The 24,608-nt window shown below is 46.8% G+C and overlaps 1 protein-coding gene across 2 annotated transcripts in view; it reads right to left on the minus strand.

The window, feature by feature from the left end:
* Window positions 1–1,786: 1,786 nt before the first annotated feature.
* The window catches only part of GALNS (galactosamine (N-acetyl)-6-sulfatase), a 43,406-nt gene continuing 20,584 nt past the window's right edge, over window positions 1,787–24,608 (minus strand). Inside the window, exons 11-15 of one of the 2 annotated variants that reach the window (XM_085234751.1) lie at window positions 22,976–23,078; window positions 15,272–15,393; window positions 13,164–13,439; window positions 5,368–5,485; window positions 1,787–2,961 (exon numbers count right to left, since the gene is read on the minus strand). In XM_085234751.1, the coding sequence (XP_085090877.1) occupies window positions 2,875–2,961; window positions 5,368–5,485; window positions 13,164–13,439; window positions 15,272–15,393; window positions 22,976–23,078 (706 nt within the window). In that variant the 3' untranslated portion in view covers window positions 1,787–2,874. The remainder of the gene's footprint in view (window positions 2,962–5,367; window positions 5,486–13,163; window positions 13,440–15,271; window positions 15,394–22,975; window positions 23,079–24,608) is intronic. The other variant, XM_085234752.1, reaches the window with a different exon arrangement.

A 24,608-nucleotide genomic window follows, 5' to 3' on the forward strand; every position in this document is an offset into this window, starting at 1 on the left:
GGGACGATAACAGAGCCTCTGTGGCAGAGGAGGGAGACTCAAGAGGCTCAGCTAATTGGAAACTAAAGGCAGGAGAGGAATTCCTCGGACTCTCAGCCCAAGCAGATACTAAGCTTTCAGCATTTAGGAGACGTATTTAAACATAAAGACAGGAATATCACACAGAGGCAGCCTTAGAATGCCACCAGCTCTCCTTCAGCTCGCAGCTCGAGGAAGGAAGCCCCCAGGGAAGCAGCCCTGCTGTGGGTCACTAAATCCCAGCGGGCCCCTTTCCCTGCCCAGCTACGGCACGCAGCCCCTGCAAAGCCAGGAGCCCCGCAGCAGGCAGCTGTCACACGGGGCAGAGGGTGTCAGAGGGATCGGGGGAACCACGAGGGGCACAAGGGCTGCAGGCTGGCGGCGTCCGTCCCACGGCCGTGTGCTCAGCTCACTTACACCCCTGCCTCCAAACTGCGCCGGGCAGCTGTGTGGGCTGGGTAATTGATCCGTGTTAAAAATAATGCTAGGAAAACAAAACAAGTTATTTTTAAGCCCAGCCAGCCCCGTGAGCCAGGAGGCAGAGCTGTGAGACTGCCCCGAACCAAGGTGCCAGCCGTTCCACAGGTGCGTGCAGGCAAACCCTCTCACTCCTCACTGATAACCTCGTTTCACTTTAATATTAAAATCTGTACATCTTTGGGGAAGTCACTGATTTAAAATTCTGTCCAGCTGTAGAACTAACTATTCTTATTTAAAGCAGTCGCTTCTTTATATGAAGCTTGATCTTTTCTAACACAAAGCAGTTAAGTAAACAAACTTCAGGTCATTTCCAACAGCCAGCTTTGTAGTGCAAAGTTTACACCCAGTATCTATGCAGCGAGGGACTATTTCAGTAAGGGATGAAGACTTTGTGTGCTGAGTAACCAAACACTGAGTGCGCTGAGAGCGGGCTGGCGTGCCCAAGCAAGTAATGCAGAGGAGGAAAAAAGCACCGTCTTCGAAACTGCAAGCTGCAAGAGAGAAAAGAATGAAGTGGCAGGCAGGGCGCATGGCTACCAGCAGCTGGCACGCTTACCATGTGCACAGTGCAAAGGCTGAGAGCTGGGCAGCGTGTCTGGTGAGCAGCCAGCAGAGCTGCAGCCCCAGGATCTGTTTATAGGCAGTGCACAGAGATGAAGCTGTTGCAGTTTGCAGCAGACACTCACAGCTGTTGGAGAGTTGACAGCAACTTATGGGCGGTTGTGGTGACGGACTCCCTCATCTGGTGGTATCTTTATTTGTGATAAGAATGGAGCGTTGGGCTGGGAACACTTCTGGCACAGCTCTGGGTTAGGGCAGGTAGGATGCTGGGACTGCCACACAGCCTGCAGGCAGGGAGGTTCTGAGGGTCTGGCGTTGGCTGGAGCACCACGGGCTGATCAAGCACTGTGCTCATGACGATCTTAGAGGATTATCCATCTTGGATTCCAGCTAGGAATTACTGTGGAGATTACAGGTAGCACGAAACAGAGGAATTGGGGGGATGAGAGCATTTGGGATTATAGGGTGGGCAAGGAGAACAAGTTGAGAAGTCTGCAGGAGGCAGAGCACAGCAGTTAACACAGAAGCTGTCAGCATGTCTCAAACCAGCTCCAGCTTTGCCTGGGAAGGAAGCAGCCCTATGGAGTACCTTGATCCTTCTCAGGGCAGCAAAATGCCATGTGGAGAGGCCACGTGTCCTGTATCAAACAGGGGAGGGGTGGAAGCAGACAGCAAGCTTACATTGCTTCCAAGTATTCCCTTACAGCTCCACAACAACCTTGCGAGGTTCTGTTCGAGAGACATTTATTAGCAACAGTGAGGGGAGTGAAAAACAGACTCAAAACGGGATGAGCAATTTACAATGTGAAATTATGCGAAGAATCTGCATTTACCATGAACTCTGTTTAGAGAAGTGCTACACCCAGGCTGGGGAGAGTTTGCACAAGGAGAATTCCTCGGAGAGCATACGCTGGAAACAGGGTCAAGAGTTAACGTGTGATGTAAATGGGCATTTCTGAGCCTGCAGTTGGTTGGGCCCAGGTCACGAGACTAAAAGAGTGACTTACACCATATTTGGATCTAGATTTTTGGAAATAAAGAAAATCCCACAAGTGAACAACAGAGCCCCAGCTCCCCGAGAACGCTCTGCGCACCATCAATGAGGCAGTTCTTACAGGAACACTATCTGCAAATTTCTTTACACTGTGACCTGGTGAGCGTTTGCAGCTACAGAAAGAAAAAAAATGCAGGGCATTCTGCCTGTGCTGAGCCTTAGTTGAGAAGAGAATGCAGCACTTGTTTGCACTCAGGCATGCACAGCAGCAGTGTGGGCCGTACGGCTGCACCCAGTACTTGCAAGCTTAGGAACAACAGGCAAAAACAAGTCGGTGTCCAAAGAGTTCACAATGGAAATGAAATGTTAAAACAACAAGTTATATGCAAACAAAACAAGGGCAGCAGCTTGGGCAGGGCTGTACATTTCCTGAGCAGTCTCCTATGGCTGCTGCTGGGGCATCCACACGAGCAGTGAGTCCAGAGGTCAGCTGGAAGAAGCCAGAGGAAAGGTGCACCCGTGGTGTTTCTGAGCTCATGGCAGAGCTGTGGTTGTCCAAAGATCTTTCACAGTTAAAACAGTCCTCACTGAAAAATTTACCATTTACGGAAACAACTAAACCAACAGATGAGGACAGGCTAAACCCTGAGCACTAGCAATATAAACACTGTCCCTTTTGGAAGAGCAAATGATGATATCACACATACATCACACCCTTCCTGGGTAAACAGGAGTGCCAACATGAGAAGAGATGCATTGTAAACTCTGTGTCCAGGCGTTTAGAGGGCTTGCTGGGCAGCTCCTGAAGGCTGCAGGAGAGATCAATGAGGCCAAAAGCACTTCTTTGGATCAGACTTGGGTGGTTTCAGGCACTTCCCTAGCTTCTCGCAGCCTGGGGGAGACCAATTCTGTTAAAAAAACAAACAAAATACACAGAAAAAATGAAGTTAGACGTTCACACAAAGTATCTGCTGAGCCTTGTATCCTAATGGACCCCTTTTGCTTCTCACAACAATGCTCTCATGAAAAACACAACTCTAGCAGCTGATGCTCCTGGGATCATCCATTTTCCAACTCCAAATCCTATTCAGAAAGGCTTTAGGGAAGAGTACAAATCCTTATGCATCAGATGATTCCCTCTGTTGGAATACGGTGGTCTCTCCTGTAAATGCAATCTGCTGGGACTCGTAGTGACTTCTTCCCTTACCTGCAGTAGTTTGGAGCACACAGATCACAAGCTGTTGGTGAACTCCTAGTTCTCCTACGATCCAGAAAAGAGCTCCTGGGTATGCTGAGGGTATCCTCAGCACTACGATACCCATGTGCTTGATGAAGGAAGCAAGTAAAAAGAGCCAGTGTTTGAAGGCTGAGGGTGTGAGAGAGAAAAATGTCTGTATTTTAAATGAGCATTCTGATGGACAAATTCATGAACAGTGGACTAGGAGGTATTTATGAGCCAACTACACCAATGCATGCAGAGCAAAACTGTTCTCCTCCCTTGTTCTCATGTTTCTTGAACTACCTTTCTCCAGCATGCACACAACACAGAAGCAACGTCAGAAAGGAATCCCACTGCCAACCTCAGCTTCCAAAGGGATTAACAGAGGAAGGAGTTTGGATGAGGGAGTTCTTTCAATATCAGGGCTTTTTTTGGTGTCATTTAAAATTTGGGTCTGTGCCAACGTGAATGGCAGATCTCTGCCCTCAGAAACACACAGTGGTGTGTTCTTTCCCTGACTCTCCAAGTCCACCCATGGGAGATTCTTGCTGTCACCCCTTAACGCTCAGCTCAGCTCTGACCTACTGCCTTTCATGTCATTAAGTTTTTCAAGTCATTAAACTGATTAAATTCCTGTGGAGGTAAACAGAAGCTTAACCCCATCAAAGATACCAGAGCAGGTTTCTATTCCATGCAGCTGACAACAGATGGCAGTGAGACACCAGCTATCTCTGCAGGTCGAGCAGAACACAGAGCGGAGTTGGGTGGAATGGCTGCATGAAGGGCTCTAGATCATTTACAAACAATTAATGCCTTTTCTAAATCCATTTCTCAATTTTAAAACGCACCATCGGAAATTTCAGATGCTTGACCACTCCGTAGAGGGACCAGAGATCCAAAGAAACAAAGAAAATATTCAGGCAGCACAGATCCAGAGAGAGGGCTGGGGTATGGGGTGAAGTAAGGCACCTCCAGTCCAGCACTTGTTCCACTTTGCAACCCAAAGACCCCGTGTGCTGACAAACAGTGTTACTGCTTTTGCAGCACCTGAACACATTGCACCAGAGCAGCTGCAAACAGCACCACGACTGCACTTTATGAACCAGTTTTGGAGCTGGAAGCACAGAAGAAAACTCTTCCCAGGGAAGGGCTCTGGGAGCAGCCAGATGCTGGGGAGAGCGCCTGAGCCCACAGAACATCCTGGAGGAGCACAGGACGGGGTTTATTAAAGGCAAGGTTGAATAATGAAAGAGAACAATGCAGAAACAATGGTCCTTCAAACCGTTTTCCTGCTTAACGTCCAAAAATAAAAAGTAGTGACTGCTAAAAAAGATCTTTGCTGTCTTATTAAGGAGAGAGGGGCAGCTCCAAGCTCTGCACTGCTCTGGCGGGCTGGAGACAGAGCCTGAGCAGCAGGTACTCAAGGTATGCTTTGTATGCTTCATAAGGTTACTTCAGGGTCAGGAAGACTTTGTCTGTTGCTATTTTGTGTCAGTCTATACAGGCACATCCCCTTAAATTACACAACCTCTTGTCGTCTGACAACCTTATCTCCTAAGAACCATCCCGTTTATTTCTCAGGTTCACAACACTCCAAGCAGCGTTTGGAAGGAAAGCCAAACTGTAACTTTCCAACATGCTATTCAAAACAGAAAATAGAACTGGAAACCAGTTTGGCCTGCTTCAGAGCAGAAGGACTTTGGAAGAAACAGGCACAGGTGTGCACTAGAAGGAGACCACATAGGACCAAAGATGTTCAGTGATCTGAGTATCTGACAAGATCCACCGTCTCAGTCCCACCACCCAAAACACAGAGGGCTTTTGAGAACTGCAGAGGGGATTGAAAGGAGAAGCATCTGCACTTACAGATACCTTGGTATCTCTGAGGAAGGAAGTCACAGTGTATCACAGCACGCTGGCAGACCTTGCACACATAACCCAACTGGCTCTGTACGAGCTGTGCTGTGCAGCTGCATCCCACAGGTAACAAACAGCCCTCCCTTCCTCCCTATCCCTTCCCAGCATTCAGTGACATTTTTAAGCCTTCACAAAAGATACTTTAAGCAAAGGAATTGTAAATGTTTTAACTGCTCACCATGACAGCCTTGTCGCACACGTTGAGCTGTGGCACTCCTGGCACCATGGTCTCCTTGTGCTGCTGCACCACAGCAGATATCTGCCTCATAACTCCTTGGTATTCATCACTAGCAAAACTAGAATGTAAAAAAAATTCAGAAGTTGTCAGTAGGGCTTCCTGAATATATCAGGTTTGACATACAGCATTGTTAAAGCATCGCTAAGCTATGCCAGAAGACATATGCTGGGCTGCAGCAAAGAAGAGCGTGTAAACAGGCAGCCACCACTAAACACCCGCAGGCCCATTGGGAACGAAAGGGCCTGGGCTGAAAGAATCCATCCTGGCTGGGCACGAGGCTGCAGGTCTGATTCCCAGCCTGGGGGGCAGGGACAGCAGACAGCCCTGTGTGCTCCCCAGCACAGCAGCACGTGGCTCCCAGCAGAGCAGCTCAGCACAGGGCTTCAGCGCGAACAGCTGCTGCTTCCAGCAGCCCCAGTGCCTCACCTGCTGGACAGAGATGCTGCCAGCTTGTGTTGGTTCCCAGGGGGATGTCATTAGCAAAGGAAAGGTGCTTCTGGGGCTGACTGCCTGTGCTTTAAGTGGTTATCTAGGGAGACCAGAACACAGGACAGACACCTTGCCAGGTACATTAGCACATAAACAAGTTTGCCAAGGCTGTCCTTCCAGGGTGTCACATGTGAGGTCACCCAGCTCCCAGTGTTCCCATCCTCCACTCTTTTGAGAGCTTTTCTGCAGAACGTGCATCACGTGGAGGCATTCACTGAAGGGAAGTGACAGCAATGTCAGTACTTTGTTTTCAAGAACATTCTCAAGCTAAGGGATTCAACTGCAACCAACTGTTGGCCAGTAAAACTTCACGATCGCTAAGTAAAATGAACTAATATTATGCAAACAGGAAGATGGAGAAGAATAGGAGTGACTTGTCCAAGACAAGAATACCTCCTTCATTTTGCAACATTACAGCTTCATTATTCCAAGCTGGGACCCATCCACCAGGCTCCAAGCCCTCCTACGACGCTATAAATTACCAGATTCTTACCCAACTGTTACTCCAGTAGGAACTTGTTTAAGTGGTTCAGAATCTACTTCAAGTGTTTCTAACGTGGAGGATGACCACCCAATGATTTCATTTTGTCCATCACCTTAAGAGTCACTTAAAAAACAGAGAGCGGCAAATTGGCTCTGAAGATAAAAGAAACAACGCTGCCTGCTGCTGACCTCGGGCTCCCTTTGCTTGCAGTCCAAGCTGGCCACCAGCCCCACACTCCAGCTAATTTCCTACTTTGAAAAACAATCACATTTCAAAGCCCAGCAATGTGCCAACAGTTTCCAGTAAACCCTATAAATATCGCATCTCGGCAGCTGTCCAGAGAGAAGCTGATTGTGGGGATGGGCCTGAGCACTGCTGATAGAGAAGCGGAAGGGAATTTGAAATGACAAGCTCAAGCAAACTAATCTGTTGCTCTCACGCCCTGCTAGCTGTATCCTGGCTGTATGGTCTGCACAGACCACGTGGAAATGGTGAAGCCCCCAAATTTGCCTGCTGCTCTGTGCATGCAGCCCTCATAGCTCTCACAGCAGCCCCAAAGACGGCTGCAAGCAGAGGGCTGGATGCCACCAGCCACCCCCTATGGCTTCACCCTCTCTGAGGACACTCCAGGCTTGGTGAGCATTGCATCCCGGTGGCACAACAGCCTTTCAGCTCAGCCAGATTTCATCTGTGAGTCCTCCAGTTGGGTTTCAAACACAGAGGGCTGTCGGCGCAGCAGAGAGCCTGGAAATATCAAAGCAGGTTTTTAAAAGAGGCCAAGAGCGTTTCATGCAAACTCATGCCCACACACAGAGGAGAGCCTGCACACAGAGAGACAAAGCAGCAAAGCCACGTGTGGCCAGGGAGTGCTCCTAAAGCACGGGTGGGTCCCTGGGCTGCACAGCGTGCGTGTGATTCAGATAGCTAATCGCTTCATGCCTTCTGCTGCTGCTCTCCTAACGTGTTTATGGCCATCACATCCCTGTGTCATCTCCCCAGCATTCCAGATCTCGTGGAAGCAGACCTGTAGGACAAAATGTTGCTGCTATCTAACTAAGCTCTTTATGCCTTTACAAATATTTAAGTGCTAAAGAGCCCAATTTCATCCATCGAAGCGGCTTTTCATACGTATGATTCCAAATTAGCTATAATCTGGACAGACCACTGAAAAACACAGCTGTGGTTGAGATGAAAGATAAACAATATGTTATCACAACTGCTGCTTTTTGCTCCAAATATGCCAGTCCTGTCCCAAGGAAAAAAAAATAAATCCTTTTGGTATCATCTTAAATACTGCTTTTATCCACAGCATCGTTACTCATTAGCAGTCTTAGACATGTGAGTGCTGCAGTGTAGCAAAGTAGGTTTGCACCATTTAAACCATCTTCTTGCTTTAATTCCCATGCTCAGGACACTCCTGGCTGTTTCAGCTTGCTCAGCAGGGACAGGAAATCTTGGCCTGACCTCAGATGCTGGTGGTTTTCAACTGCTCTCCCCTGCAGCTCCTACAATGTTAGGATATTTGAGCCTTTAGCATTGGCTGAACGACTTCCCTTGGCACACAGAAAAGTCTTGTACTTCTCACAGAAGCACAAAGCTTGCTAAAGCTAAAGAACACATATAGATTATGCTTCGAGTTGCACTGCTAACCTACAAACCTCCCCTCAGTGGGGTTTAACGTGCTCTTAAGCTGGCTAAACCTGTTGATACTGGCTTAAAACGTATCCGATTGCAGCTGCCTTCCCGGTGCTGAAGTACATGGCAGTGACGGACCCCACGTGCTGTAAGGTGTCACTCAGTGCTGGAAGATCACCAGAGATGGTGATCAGATGGCTCGGTTGAACACAGAGCTGTGCTGCCCAGCTGGAGGTGCAGCAGGTCCCCAGCATGGTGTGAGGCTGCAGCGCCTGCAGGACAGCAGCCTGGGGCACACACAGCATAGCTGCCCTCAGCACAAAGCACAGCAAGGCTGGGGCTGATTTCCCTGCTGGAATACAACGCTTGGTCTGAGGAGCTGAGGTCTTGCTCAGATTGAGCTCAGCAGCTCCATAACACGTAACAAGAGCCAACATGCATGCAGTGCTTTGTCAAGCCTGCGTACAGCGGGTTCAAACTCTGCAGCCCTATCAACGAAGTGCATTTGGTGACAAAATCTGCAAGAGAGGAGTGCCTTTAATCTGCATGTTAGATGAGGATAATTGCTTCATGGTAATCAGTTAATGGAGCCGGGAGTCTCTCCTATTCGGGAACCACGGTCCCCTCCTTTCCTCGAGTGCATGTGCAGGTCTGGACTGCAAAGGCAGGGCTTGCTACATCCTCTACAACAAAACAAGATGATATCTGTACAGGTGTTTGGGTATTGTTGTCTGAGCAAGGCTGCAGATCTCGCTGCCTCCAGGGCACGCTGCATTTTGTATTCCAGCTCAACAATCCTGCAGAAGGAGAGCTGGGAATAGTACTGGAAGAATGAGAGCGCGGCGGCGAGGGTGAGCAGGTGGTGTTGTGAGGAGTTTGCTAAAAGAGATCCCCCAGCGCACATGAAATTATTCCACGCTCAGAATGAGCGAACGGAGTGGACAAAGTCCAGGGTCATTACACTAATTGACACTTTACCTCCGGGAAGTCTCTGGAGAGCCAATCAGGGCTGGATTGCGAGCGCAGGGTCCCAGGCACAGGTGTGGTCTGTGCTTAGTTCATTTAGTGTAATTGTGCCTTGGCAATCTGTTCCCATCTCCTCCCTCTCCAAACAGCTCCGAGTGTAACCTGCTCTGCTATTAACCCCACCGTGCCCTATGGTGAAATTCAGGTTGGAAGGAGGAGGGTTTGCTGACACGTTGCCTTTGGTATTAGAGCACTGGCTCAGTCCCTCGCCTTCAGCTCCGCCACCATCCCAACCTGTAAGGGAGAGGAAAGGGGATGCTCTGCCATAATAAATACACTGTCAAATGCATCAAAGCCACAGGAAATTAAAGAGCGCTTTCAGCATTTTTTTTTTTCAGATCTAGATCTTGATGTATTAATTTATCCTTCTTCCTGATGATTCCTGTGCAGGCACAGCAGTGTACCTCTACCCTGAGAGTGACAGAACCATGTTATTATTCAAAGGAATGTGACCGAATGGTTATTGCATAGTGCATTTCATAGAAATGTGACAGTGGGCTCTCAATGGCAGCCTTTGCATTTACGGAGGGAGAGCACAGAACTTGGCTAATGATTTGTGTATTTTACTTCCTCCCCCACTGAAATTATTTTAATTAAAAAAAAAAAAACATTATTTTTAATTGTGAAATACACTTAGATTCAGGTAATTTGATTTTATCTGTTATCAGTGCTATTAGGCTGCTCTGCACTGTGGTATCCAAGTTCCCATCTTGTCTTATTACTCAGTCTTCCTCTGTTCTTTTTTTCTACTACCAAGTTTCTCTGGAATTTAACAGTCTGCACATTATAGACAAAGGGTTGTAGAGCTCTGCTTCTGAAACACAGCAACACACACTTATTGGAGAGGTTCACAGGGCCAAACAAAAAAGCAAAGGGTAGTCCCTAGGATGCCTAGGTGTAAGGCAACCACAGGACCCAGATGTAAGCACCCCAGCAGGTGTGATGCCCCTCGCCTTCGTGGCTTCAAACAGCATTTTGCATTTTGAAACTGGCTCATGCGGCTCTTCCAATATTCTCTCTCGCACAGCATCCCTCCAGTAACTCAGCAAACTACCTGTAGGCTGCAGGTCTGCTGCAATTCAGCACAAGTTACAGGTTGATCAGACGCCACAGCGCAGAGCCCTAACCCAGGACTGAGCCAAGCAGAGAGCAGCAACTGAGCAGCAGTCGATCGAGCTGAGTTCGCCTCCATCCTTAGTCCTCCCTGGTTTCCATAGCTGTGCTTTCCTCAGAGCCACCTCTCCTGTGGCAGCAGTTAATTCACTCCTGCAATGCAGCTGTTGCCATTTCCTTCTTTTTTTTTTTTTTTTTTTAACCAAGAAGGCGAGGAGTCAGCACCTCCCCTGGGCAAAGTTCTGGCTCTTTGTTACACACATTTCCCCCTCTGTTTTGCACCTTCCCTCTTTTCTCAGCAGAGAGGTTTCTGCCCTGATCACTAAGGTGAGACTGGCAGCCTTCCTATCAGATCTTTTCCCCTCTAGCTTCCCTCCAGGAGCTTCTTCCCTTCTTTGCTGCTTCCATAACCAGTGCAATTACCTCTCTGATAATTTCCAGGATTTTCCATCTGCTCAGAACAGGCATTTGTGAGCTCTCTCGTTAATTAATGCGTTCTAAAAATCATTACGTTCATCAACCACATCTTATCACTTCCACTTTTTCTTCCATAATAGTCAAATCCATTGCCCTAAGTGAAATGTAGGTGTTTTGTCATTCCAAATGAAGCAAACTCAGTTCTGAACAGAGCTAATAGCTCAGAGCAGACGTCGTTACCACCCCGGAGTACCAACAAAATGTGAGCTGTACTTAATTGCTATCAAGGCTTTCTAGCTCTGGTGCAAACAGAATTTCAGAGGCTTTTTGCTATGAACTCTTTTTGCAGCTTTGGAGCCTTACCCAAGCTGCACTGTCTCCTTCAGTTTGCACTGCATGTTTTGTTAGCTGTATTTTAAGCTGTGCCTGCTATGTATTACTGCTCGTGTTCTTCCTGACTGCCATGAAGCATTTCAGTAAAATACAACCTCTAACTTAGGTGGTAAAGCTGACAGCTGGTTGGGAAGATACCAACAGATAATTTAACTGAATTTGTCAAATATAGGCTGAGTGGAGAAACGAGCTCCAAGCGTGGGACTTGGGGGACACACAATACCCTGAACATAACAGACTTCAGTAAAGAAGATGACCTATCAGATCTTCTAGTTCTGCATTTTGATAAATTTGGTAACAAAGGCACTCTGCAGTTCGAGTGTTTTTACGGGAAACAAAATCAACCAACCAAGAAAACCCAAACCCCCAAAAATCAGTTAGTGCATCTAGGGAGGAAACAAAATACTGCTAAGACTCACAGAAACGCTTCTGCTTTGTGTGCTGCCTAACACACAACCTGCATTTAAAGGCTGAGAGCTTAAAAAACAAACAAGCCAAAAAAAAAACTTCTAGCAGGCAGCCGAGACAGATCTACTCAAACTCTCAAATGACAAAAGACACAGGATGTTCATTTCTCTCTACACAAAGGCTAGATAACAAGGTAACCCTTACTTACACACGTACAGTTACGTTGCCATTTCTGGCAAGCAAAAGAAACATTATTTACCAGGAGCCACACTGCCTTGAAATACACTGCCCACACATACCCTTGCATTGCAGGTGTTCTTATTACAAGCACCTCTCCTGATGCCAACGTTGCCTTATCAGTACCTCTGGGCACCTTTGTGCCCCACCTCATCCTGCTGCCAGACAGACCCAGAGCACGTCCTGTGGTGCCAAGCTCCTCTCTGCTCCAGGACCAGAGTCCCACAGCTCCCATGTGAGTCCTCTCTTTTCTCAAAAGAGGGTTCAAAGCCTGGCAGTGAGTGTACCTGATGCCAATGCTGAAGGTCAGCCACAGGACAGGGATCGTGCTCCATCCCATCTGCTGATGCGATGATGTAAAAATGGCAGCACTGGAGCAAGCTCAGGCAGGATTCGTAATGTGCATTTGGCATTGCTGTGAGTTCCAGCTAACAACGTGGAAGGTCGGTGAGGCTGTTGGGCTGCTGGGGTGAAGTTGCAAGCTGGAGAAACATCAGTGGTTACCTTTCAAAGCAATAGGGGCAAACACAATTACATCCCCTGGCAGAAGATGAGGTGCTGGAGGCGATCCAGCCCAAAACAGAGGGGCAACTGCAGGAAGGAACAGCCACTGCCCTGTTGGGAGGGTCTGTTCCTAGAGTCAGACATGCAGAAGGATGCACACCCAGCCTCACGTGTAGGGGAACATAAGTGCTGAGTGCCATATGGCTCAGAACTGCCAGACGTGTCCTCAGCGTGATGACAGGGCCTGCCTGTAATGGCCTGACCAGTTTTTCCATTGCATGAGAAGTGCTCCTGAGATAAGCTTTTGCTGATAACGCTTCCAGGCAGGCTTTGGGAAGTGCAGCAAGCTGTGTCAGGGAGAGGAAGGACTTGTCCTGCTTCACCACAAAGCCCAGGGAACTGAAAACTTCACATGCTCTCTCCAGATCTCGAAGGACCCGTATCTTTGGTGGTCCCTTTAGCAGCCAGTTCTCCAAGAATGTCTGAAAAAGCCAATTTCTACGTTCTGAGATGAACTGAAATCAAAGCCTTGAAAAAGTCTCCATCTCACGCAGTACTCTCACAAACATTCACAGACAATTCACATGAGACTGCCTGAATATAAGCACTCTGCAAGCCAGGAGCGTTGCCTCAGCTGACTGATCTGACTGATTTCCAGGACACTTTGGCTCTGAAGAGCCCAAATATATAAACTGTAAATCTCTCTGGAGGTGTGTGATGATGCCTGGCCTTCAAATGAAGCCATGAAACCTCTTTGCACGTGGTTTTGCACATGCCACTATGCCAAACTAATGCAAATCAAGACACACAACATATGACTAAAAATCTTTTTTGGGAGAGAGGAGAGGATTGAATTAAAATAAGGAAAAAATAATTTTAAATGTCACAAAAGGAAACATAGAGAAACACGGGATATCAGCGTGCCATGATGCTCCTTCACAGCCTCCAGAAGAGCAGCAGAAAACCTATTAAAACCACGTGCGAATTCAACAAGGCAAAATAGCAAACTAAATAAAAGAGAGAAACGTACCAAGAAATCAGGGAGGCAACACAATTTTTTCTTAACACTTTGGCAACCAAAGGAGAAGCCGAGCTGGTGAAAAAGCGTGATGCACCTCGATCCTCCAGGGCTGCCTGGGGATGGACAGGGGGTTGTAGCCAACATGGACTGTGAGCACGGGAACCTCCGGCTGAGCACAGGCGATACGAACACAGCCAGCACGTACAGACAGACAGATGTATGCTTGGAGGAGAATGCTGGATTCCCTTCTGAGAAACATTAGTGTCGGGACTCCCAGCAGGCTGCCTGCCAAGGGGGATAATTAAGCTAAATAAAAATACACAACAGGAACAGCTCCACAAATGAGGATAATTTAATTACCACCTTGGATATAGGAGACCCACTTCCCATGAGTTTTCCACTGTGACCAGAGAGGAGACAACAGCACCACAACGTGCTGCAGAAGAGTCATTTATGAAGAAGCAGCTTTCTATTAAGGTCTGCATATTAAGCAAAGCTACAGCTTCCCATAATCATGTCATAATCTCGGTATAAAATTCAATCAAAGAAACAGCTTTGAGTGTCCAAAAATCAATGGAAGCATACAACAAAATGATTGCAGATGTCACTCTGGAATTTATTTCAATGCTCAGCCTGTGGTGGTTGTAAGGAACAACCTTTTTTCCTTCCCTAAATAAGAGGGAAGCAGGAATCCTGCAAACAGCCCTTAAAGAAGATCTCCCCTCCGCCAAATCTCTCAGAATTTGAGAGCACACAAACAGCAGACAAATTGCAGTTCACTCAATACTGCCACTCATTTAATTTTTGGAAAAAGGAGTCATTTCTATCCATTCATCTTCCTAAAATAAAGTACCTATTCAATTGAACAGGGCATAATCTCATCTGGAATCCCAACCCAGCAGCATCGTTTCACTGAGCTGAATTTAAAATACAGGAGCTGCAGATTTGCTTTATTCATTAGTGCTGAAATGCAATAGAAAGGAAGAGCTAACGTGCTGGGCTTCTGAAGAGCTTTATCCACTGCCTAATGTACCTCTAGGGTGCTCGTCTGTTAAGTGAGAGAGAAGTGAAAATATTTTTCCTCCCCTTCTCTCTAGTGGAAACACTTAGTGGACAGCACAGGCTCAGTTCTTTTGGAAGTAATGGAGCGAGTGTATCCACTCAATTATTTAAAACAGTTGAGTAATTGCAGTCCTGTCAGCTCAGGAAACATCTCTCTGTTAAAGCTGCTGCACAAAACCATGTCTGTGCAGGCACTCACCATGCCTGTGCTGAAAAGAGCACTAGTTTTTCCTTTATTTGCTTCCACATCCTCCAAGTCAGAGCCACAAGTGAGGGGTGAGGCTGTGTGCCTCTGCCTGCATCTAATTCTGCCAGAGAACAAAACTCACTCAGAGGGGAGGAGGGAGCTGGGACACCTCAGCAGCTTTTTGGAGGTGCCAGATTTACGTGTGGACAGTGCTGGCTGATGGCTACATAAATCCTTACAGAAATCTCTCAGGGCATGGTGTGTGCTGGAGATAAATATTACAATAGTAGGCTTACAGGAAAATGGATTTGGACAGTCAGGAAGCCTAAGGAGGGAAAAGGATTGGGCAGATAGTCTCGCAAAGACTCTCTGGAGAAGCTCATTTAGTGGGCTTGGAAACTGATGGGTTGCCCCATTTGCCTTCACAGATTCTAAAGCAGAGCATAGAAAAAACCACTGCAGAGCATGGAAAGATCACTAGGTGTTTCTTTCCTAGCCCCAAAACGCACTGGGAATTGCAGCAGAGTAGCTTCATGCAGGCACATATTGCTGCTGCTTCATTCCACAGCCGACCCACACTTTGCCCTGTCCTACCTAGAAGTGAACATTGTGCCTTCTGTAGGCAGTGCTGGGACACAAACCAAAGAACCACTGGCCTGATGAGCTGAGCCATGAACATGTGCACACCCACCCAGCTCGACCAACTGAAAATGCTTGCTCCTTTTCTTTGTTACTTACCCAAGCGATGGCTTTCTGGGATAGTTTTCAAGCAGATTGTAAAAATAAAAACAGCCATCAAGGCAAATGAATTATGTAAAACGTACAGCAGCAGTGCTGAGTGTTTTCACATCTTTGTTAATTGGCTCACCTTAACGGGTACTTCTCTCCAGGGTCCCTGCCCAGGTGGAAGAGCAGTGGCAAAGAGCTGTGCTCCTCCTGCAAATGTGTTGTCACTCCAGAGACATTCTGTCCAGGACAGAAATCGATGCCCTGCAGCGAAGAGAAGGAAACAGGTCATCAAGCATGAAGCAGGGGAAGGAGTAAAATTTTAGCTGGTGCTGCTTTCTTTGGCATCTTGTTCCAGTATACCTGTGAAACCCACAATCAGCTTAAACCCAAAGAGTCCTCTTTATTCCACAAATTGGATTCCAATCTGTAAGAGGTAAAATAAGAAGATAACACAAGCATTGCACTGGCATAAACTGGAAGCTAATTTTGAAGAAACGCGTGCATTTGTTGGCCTGGCTTATAGCATCTCAGAGAGCTGGTATTGAAGCACTCACCAGGAGAATTGTATTATGCCTGGAGAAACTGGGACCTCCCCGCAGCAACAGAATGAAGGGCACAAGGACTGGGGCTCTGCTTGCCACCAGCAGTGGGTAAGTGCTCGATGGCCACTGAGGGACGGAGCCAGTTGTCAGCTCACAGGCCCAGAGCAGCCAGCTCTCTGCATCTGCCCTTGCACACATCGCCAGGCTGCAGCTCCCAAACTGCAGCCAGTTATTAGCCAGATGTCAGGCTAATAACCCAGAGCCTGCCTGCAGCCTTGTGGGCTAACAGAACTCATTTAGCCCTGGGAACAGCAAAAAATGTAAAGCACTAATTTCACTGAACTGAAAATAAGGCAGGGAGCCCTGTGGACCAGCAAGGGCTGGCACCAAATGGACTTGTAAAACCCAGCTTTAACAATTCCAGCCAACACGCTGCGCTCCTTACAATACCTGAGACAAGGACAGAGACATGGAGAGAGGATAAATGGGAATATTTCAATGGAGCTGGAAAAGCAGCTGTAGCATTTGCTTAAAAACCAAACAAACTGAAAGGCTCTCTACAGATGTTGGTAGGATTTGATTGGCAAACAATTTTCTAAAAATATCCTGTGTTTTTAATGGACAGCTGGTCAGTGGAGCAGTTAATATTCTGCTTTTCAATAAAGCAGGAAGGTTAGAAGCCCATGAAATCCCATTTATCTGCACAGAGCTATAGATTCCTGAATCACTGACTGGAAAAATAAGAGAGTTGCTTGATAGGTTGTAGTGGCCGGCCAATAATGGACTTTAAATGGATACAAAAATGATTGACCTTCCCACCTTCTGGTGCCACAGGCCTTGGAAAAAAGAGTGAAAAATAGATTTTTTCAAAAGGAACTGTTAATGAAAAGGTATCAAAGCCTACATAATATCCAAATTATAATTTGGATGCAAATCAAACAAGCAATTTAATTAAGAGCCCGCTAATTGGTACAATACTCTTTGGCTGCAAATGCTTCTTTTTGAAAGAAGATTTTAGCCTCTTGGGTATTTATTTATATATTGCTCTGCTTACATTTGTCTTCTGTTTCCTTTAGCCAAGGCTCCAGAATAAGGCTCAGGGATGCCCCAAAGCCTCCTAGGAAAGAAGGTGCTGTGACACCTTGCCTGAGGCCACCAGCCAAAAGCTATCTGTCTTTCTAATCTAAACACTCAATGCCCTGCTCAAAAGCAGGCTGCTGGGGATAACAATAATCAATCAGACTTACTGTTTTATGACACTGATAAATAACTCTCCTAAAGCGTGGCTGAAACCACGCTTTAAATTTCCGAGGCCTTTCAACTTTATCTCCACAAATACAATAGACTATTATTATTTTTATGTACTGTGTGACTGCGAATATTCAACCACCAGAGACAGCTTGAAACCTTTTCTCCCTGCTCCTCAGCAAATGAGCAAAACGTAAGAGGTACCATTCCATCCTCACATCCCTGATCAAGGCATTGTCCAGCATCACAGCAAGTGATACACTACAGATACAGATGGTGGGGCCTGCTCTTCTGTACATTTGACAGGAAAGAATATTTAACTTATCACCCACAAGCTCTACTTCATTCTGCTTCTTATCTCAACGCATTTTCAGTTCTCAGGATGGAAAGGAGAAAAAAAAATCAGTTACACCACTGAGCTGAAAGTCTGGGATCCTCACGTCCAGATTGCTTTTAATTTCTGGAGCAAAACCAGAACAAACTAAATCTGCTTGGGATTTGAGGATTATTTAAAGATGAGGCAATCCACGCTCTGGAGCATCTGGACATGCCTCTAGCTGCTTGGAAAGCGTGAGGATTTGGTCATGTGTGTTGCTGGGAGCTGGGACACAGGGATGTGCCCAAACTCCTTGTGTCCACCTCTGACAGCAGAGAAGGAGCAGGAGGGAAACAGCTCTGCTGCCCCATACACAGGCTGAAGGACGGCAGGTCTGGTGGGGGAGTCTCCTCTTGAGCACTTCTGTCAGTGAAGGTCACTAAAAGATAATTTGAAATCATTAAATAACCCTTTTTTCCTTTTCTTGTAGAAGCCTGATCTGACAACACGCCCCACAGATCCTGGGGCTGCAGGCTTTAACAGTAAATGCAGATGTGCCCAATTCTCAGATGGAGCAAAAGCCGCCTCGTTCCATAAGAAGCAGAGAGGTCTCCTCATTTACTCCACACTGCCAGCAGGATGGCAACTTTGCTCAAAAGTGAAGTTGTATCACGTGAAGAAGAGCAGAGAGGCAGGGAGGTACACCTGCCCCTTCCTCTGGGGTAACAAACCCCAGCCACCATTTTGCTATTACTTGCTTGGAGCTCTTTGGCAGACTGTTAGCAACAATGTGCAGGGGATCAGTTAAAGCACATGCCTTCTATTCCACTCTGCTCACAATCCAAGGTAATTTGCATGTTGACAGTAAGACTGATCAAACAAAGCAGAAAGGTCACTCCCTGTGTTTAAGGAAATTCTTGGATCTTCTCAACTACAAAAGCATAGAGCCAAGCCAGAAGATCCTATCTAGACCACACCAGCCCTGTGCTTTCTAAGGGAACCAATCAAAGAGCATCAGATGGCAAACAGAAGCATCTCAGCTCCCACACCAGACCTCTTAGACTAGCAGCATTCTGCACCTGTCTGCTGGAGGAGTAATCCCAGTAATCATTTTCTTAAAAAAAAAAAAAGAAAAAAAAAGAAAAACGACAAAAAAAGCCAAGCAGCACTCCCTGCACATCAGGGCGAGCACATCCTTCACCCTCCCTCCCAGCAATCACGCAACCTGGATGGTTTTTCCATCCCTAAGACCTGGTGGCAATCGGTCGCACAGCTTATGCTTCAATTTCCAGAGCAAATGGACCACAGATGCTATGTCAATATAGACATGAGACAAATACAGCTGGCTGCCAGTGTGGGCTGCGCGCCAAGCGATGGAATCACCGCTTGTGTCAACGCGAGCCCTCTGGCAATTCGTCACCCTGGCGCTGGCCCAGCTCGCTCCGACCTGACAGGCAGAGGCGGAATTCGATGGCAGCGCAGCAAATCTGGGGGCTGTCTGCTGGTCATGTCTCCTCATTCCATCACACGAGACCCAGAGCTGCGTTCGTATCGGAGGGAGAAAAGATCAGCAGTTAATTAAAGCCAGGCACGTTTCTCGCTGTTTGCCACGGCGCCGGTAAGCGGCCGCTGTCACCGCGATGGCAGCTCCCAACAAAACCTCCCAGCCCGCAGCTCCGGCTGCCTGTTGAACAAAAATTGCTTCTAATGTGTTAACTGTCTGGAAGAGACCCCCAAAGATGGGCAGATCAGCGAGCCCCCGTCGGCTCTCAGGCAGCAGCGATCAATGGCTAGCTCGTACGCTCAGAGGACCACAATCAAATGTCATTATTTGTGAGGTTCTACTTGACTTCACATCCCCCTCGCAGAAAAGGCTTTATCGATCCCTCTGTGTTGAGGAGAAGGGCAATCAGACAGACTGCAGCAGCAGTAACCCCGTGGCATTTTACATTAAAACAACAGGATCCTCTCGCAGGCACCTCCACCGATCACTTAAAGACACAGGAGCCCCTCCGAAAAATCACTGAAGGCTACTAACAAGATACTAAGCTGACAGCAGAAAGGTCGATGTTATCAGCCGCTCTCCAATGAACCCAAGGGCTTTTTAATTTTATTTTATTTTTTCCCTTTCTTGCATCACTGCTCTCGTAAGGCACAAGGACTGTTCTCTGCTGGATGGCCTCAGCGGCAGGCTGAGAGATGATTTCCTTTCTCCTACCTCCTCGGCATAGCATTACCTGAAGCAACTCCTGAAGGACTTGCTGGCTACTCGGGTAAATCTATCAAGAAAAGCCATTTTTCTCCTCTTCCAGGCCTCTCCTTCCAAATGAGGAAGGTTACACGTCCCTCTCCCTCGATCAACAGGACAAAATAACTGCTAACAGTACCAACCCTGAGCATTTACATTTCAGTAACAAGAAGCTGTGAACCCAGCAACACTGCTGTGGGAACCAGCAGCAATAAAGCAGTGCATGAAACATCACCTCCTCACACAGTATTTGTCATGCACTCTGCCATCAGGAAGAGTCCTGGGTGTCTTGTGCTGTGCAGAAAGAGCTCCCCAGGCTTCTCCTTCCTTCCTCATCCCTCTGCAGCATCAGCCCTTCTGTCCCTGGCTTGGTAAAGGCCGGTGGTGTTGCTGAATTCTGCCTGGGTTCAGTCTGAAGCCTGGGCTCGGAAGCCAGGGCACAGCTGTGGTGGTGGAGAACATCCCACAGACCTTGGTCAGATGAAGTGAATCCTACGCATTCTCCACAGATTTCTCTTTCAGTTTTTCTCCACCAATCTACGTCCCATTTTTTCCAGTACCATCAGGAACAGAACCACACGCTTCATCTTCGTGAAAGCTGATTTCAGTACCAAGCCATAAGGCAGAGGATGCAGACCAGTGAGGGCACACCAATGTCATGGGAGTCTAGGACAACCAGAAACCTGTGTACTGCCTGCACAGGATCTGTCCAGTGTAAATACTCCAAGTGCCATATGGAGAGAAGCATTCATCTGCCTGTTATGCTTCCCAAGGCTTTGCTTTCCATAAGCTGCTTCCCTCCGGTAGATTTTTATTTATACATACATACTTTATTACTTAACTAACTTATACCACATTCAAGTGCATAGCTTTCCAGGTTAGAGGCCAAAATTGCACATTCTTTCTAGTTAATCCCATCAGGGCTGGCAGTCCTAAACTGACATGACTGTGCCCAGTCCCAAGACGTGCAGTAATTTCAAATTTTCCAATGTCAACATGAAAATATGATTCCTGGATGCCTTAGTGGTACAATCTCATCTAAAAGTCAAACAAATATGCACAATATATAAATTAAAACCAGTGCAAGTTTTCTGTGTGATTTCCCACACTGTCAGTTAACAAGGGAATCTGAAAGGAAAGGGAGGTTTGGCCAAAAGGTGCCACGTATGCATCAAAATAGTGAGGTACTCAACCACCCACAAAAACAAACCTTCTAAAACTGTGCAGACAGCCATTCTGACACATCTGGCCAACTTCAGGCCTCTTCCAAACGAATGACGTGCCAACCAGATCCATCTGTTCATGTCAGGTCTGAGTTAGGACCCTTGAGACAGGAAAAATTTCACTGTTGGAAAGTTGAATAAAACTTCCTGTTAGATTCCCAGTGAGGTGAAGACCCACCGGAGATCAGAGAGCTGACATGGCCTCGTTAGCTACAGCTCTAATGGGAGGCAAATCAAACGTATCGAACAGCAAGCCTGCTGACAGACACAACTCCTACTGCCACACACACACGTATGCAAATCCACTTTTCAAAGGAAATTAGCAAACAAATTGGCCTTTTTGATTCCAGCCCAGTAGTTCCAGTCCAATATCAAAACAGCTGAGAACAACAGGCACTAAAAGAGGCGTTGGATCAGAAGGTGAGATTACAGAATTCCCAAAACAAGGCTCAGAACTGCGGAACTGTTCTGCATTCTGATTTATTTCTATTTTTAAACTTGCAAGGCTTGTAATTAATGGCTCGAGGACATGAGGAGAATTGGAACAAATTTCAGCCTCAGCTTCCTCTGCATGTTGCTAATGGCTAGTCTGTCCACTAATGTGCTCCAATTTTACCCACATCAACCACATGTGATACAAGCTGCAGGAAAGCGAGTGAATTTTTAATCATTTCTCTGATGTACAGTATAATTGCTGACTTTTATCAGACAGCAGTTAAACAACAGCTCAAGAAAGGAATAAATATTCCTTAATTGCACAACTGCCATTTCTCACAGTAGGAGAGCGTTTGAAATGAGTAACTGGTCCCCATTATCACAGCCACACACATACTCAGACATGTACCAGTAAGCTCAGATCAATGCAGGCGTTTATTTATGACCACACAAGGTATGTAAGTATGTGTTTGTGCATATAATACAATGGAGAGCAATTATTCATGTGCAACTTCCATACACATGGGAAAAGCACGCCCTCGAGTCCGTTCATACGGCCATCCACAACAACATACAAGCTCCCAGTCTCTCCCACACAGGGAAAATCCTCCACATTATGTCACGTGTGACATACGTGCTTTACTCACATACTAACCCAGACAAACACATTATCTCCTTTTAGCTGTGCAATATTAGGATTGACATGGAGTGTGCAGTGCATTTTCAGAGTCAACTTTCCTTCCTAATCTGTGAAAAACAGAAACTCCTGGAGCATTACAGCCTTAAAAAGACAAACACACGCATTTACAGCCCTGAATGTGAATGACTCCCTTGGAGCTGACGTCTCCTTCTACCCCCAGGACATCCCAGTGAAAGAAACCATGCACTTTTACATCCACAAATGTCATCAGCACTCATTTCTGCACCTGTGATGCCTTGAGGACCCACCATAAGTTAAAGGAAAGAAAAAAAAGACATAAAAAAATCAATCATACAAACAATCCCTCCCCAGTACCAGCCTGCTGTCAAAACTGCTGAAAGCTGTGCCATAATGCATTTAGTTCATGTCTAAAGGTATAATCAGCAAGGCACACGTGTGAACCTGCCCTTCAAGAAACGTCCCAGAGTTCAGTACCCACGTCTGAGGCAAGGAAGTCACAAAAGAAGAAAAATAACAGTGTTTAACATCTAATTGTGAGAAGATCAGCCAGAAAATTGCACAAGGAGTGCCTGTTTGGCAAACAAAATTTGAAGCATCTTATAGAGTGATACGGGCTTGCAGAAGTGCTGGTAATAGATTAAACATATGGAGTGCACTGTTTTTGATGGCTGCTGCTCTTTCCACTGCACAGAAGAGCTTTCCTTTTCAGAAAAAAAACCAATAAAATAGCACATCCCTATCCCCCTTCCACAGTTCAAGGCACTCTGGGTCTTTTTCACCAGATACAGAGATAAATGACCCATTCATTTGGCATCAGTCTCCAAGCTTTGTAAAGGTACACGTGAAATCAGAATTCAGCAGGGAAAGAAGCTTAACATTAAGGGGCATTAAGAGCTGCTTCAAGGGAACTCCACTCGGGACAAGTCAGGCTTTGCTCATTTTCCTCTGCCTGTCTCTGACTTCACTCAGCACAGGGGTGCAGGTGACACCAGTGCCCCTGGATTTCGGAGATCCGGTAGCTTTTAAGAGGCCGTGAATGAAAGGCTGGTTTGTAAGTGCTCTGTGGCATTCCCCAATTAAAACACCTCTTTAAATCGTTATTTCCCCCCTGGAAAATGACTGGGAAAGAGAGAAGGAACGAGACGAAGGTGCAGGTCGGTGTGCTGTTACCTTGCTGTACTCCTCCCAGGAGTTGCTCCAGGTCCAGTAGTGAGCCTTGTAAAGCCCGACTCTCACCGCCATCATCTCATTGCCACGATAATAGAATATGGGCCTGCAAGGGAGAGCAGAACTGCATGAGAAATGCCAGCACGCCAGCCTGGGCAGCTGCTGCCGCTGCCTCGCTGATAAGGGAGACAAACACTTTAATGGCGTCTGACTTCCGATCCAGCTATCAGTCAGAAACAGGCTGCCTCCTAATAGTCTCCACTGCAAGGTTTTCAATTAACATTTTTTAAAGTGTTCATCAAGTTGAGAGCTCACATGGCGCAAGAATGAAATATTATACAGCTTGGCTGCCAGTGATTGTTAATCCTTGAACTATCAGACCCTGTTATTTCCTATAGAGCGTGCAGACTTAAACACCAAATGTCTCAGAAGTGGCGAGCGTCTGCCAGAGAGAGAGAGAAATAAGGATTCACAGAGAATATGATGCTCACACTCCTCTTTATGGCAGCATCGAGATATGTGCTGTTCCCATCTGAGGCACAGGATGGCCGGGGAGGACACCAGATGCTGACCAGTTGGGGATTTCAGATCAGAAAAGCTCCATAAAAAAACCTGGCAGCAAGATAGGCTTCATTTTTAACTCCTGCCCATTCGCTTTCCCCTGAAGTGCCCTTTGCATCATCTAAGCTCATAATGAAATCTTCTACTTCTCCCCCAAAGTTCCCCTACAGGTACCTCACTGAGGGCACGCTCCACACCCAAAGCACACGCACTACGCTTCCTCCTGGGCATCCCAGCAGTGCTCCCTTTGCTGTCCCTCAAAACGTGCTCTCGTTTTTTGAGGGAACAGTACAAATTTCCACTGAAATGGTCTACTGCAGGAGAATGCAGTGGCTGCTGCAGTTTGTCCCACAAGGACACCAGAGGCAGCCCCCTCTGGCTGTGTCAGCCTGCTGGCAGGAGGAGATCACTGGGCTGTTTATTGCACTGGGAAAGGTATAAGCATCCTTTGTCTTTGATTCAGATACCACTAGGCAAAGGCTGCTCGCTCCGGTGATGCTACCTGGAAAAAACACAGTCCCTAACTATGAGATAAGATTAAAATCTCTGCATCCGAACGACAGGAGTGGCTTAGATCTCTTCTATTTTAAACCACAGCCTTCTCTGCAGGTTCCTTGCACAAACAATGAGCCTCTGTCATTAGGAACTGCTCGTGGACAAAGGGGAAATGCTGCTGCCAGCAGCGCCTGGTCCTGCATCCTAACACCTGAAGTGCCTGTGAAATAAAGGCAGTCTGAGAAGGCTGCCAAAACGCAGGACTTGATCTAAACCAGTTTCATTAACAAAATAAAACAGCCCAAGCAAACATGCCACACTTGAAACATGCCAGCCTCCTTTTTCCTTGCCATAAACACAGATTATGCGACAAGCTGTGATGTGACCCTCTGACTAAAGGCACAGAGGTTAGGTTTTGCATTAAAAAAACCCAACAACAAACATTTCCACCTTTGAAAAAGGCTTTCAGCTTATACTGGAAATTCTGCTGCCACCAATTCCTTTCTTTCCTGTTCACTTTTTTTCCTTTATAAACTCAAAAGAACCCTACAACTGCATCCCCTTGAAACGCCTTGGGACG

This window comes from Meleagris gallopavo, chromosome 13, assembly GCF_905368555.1.
Source record: "Meleagris gallopavo chromosome 13, MGAL_WU_HG_1.1, whole genome shotgun sequence".
Lineage (NCBI taxonomy): Eukaryota > Metazoa > Chordata > Aves > Galliformes > Phasianidae > Meleagris > Meleagris gallopavo.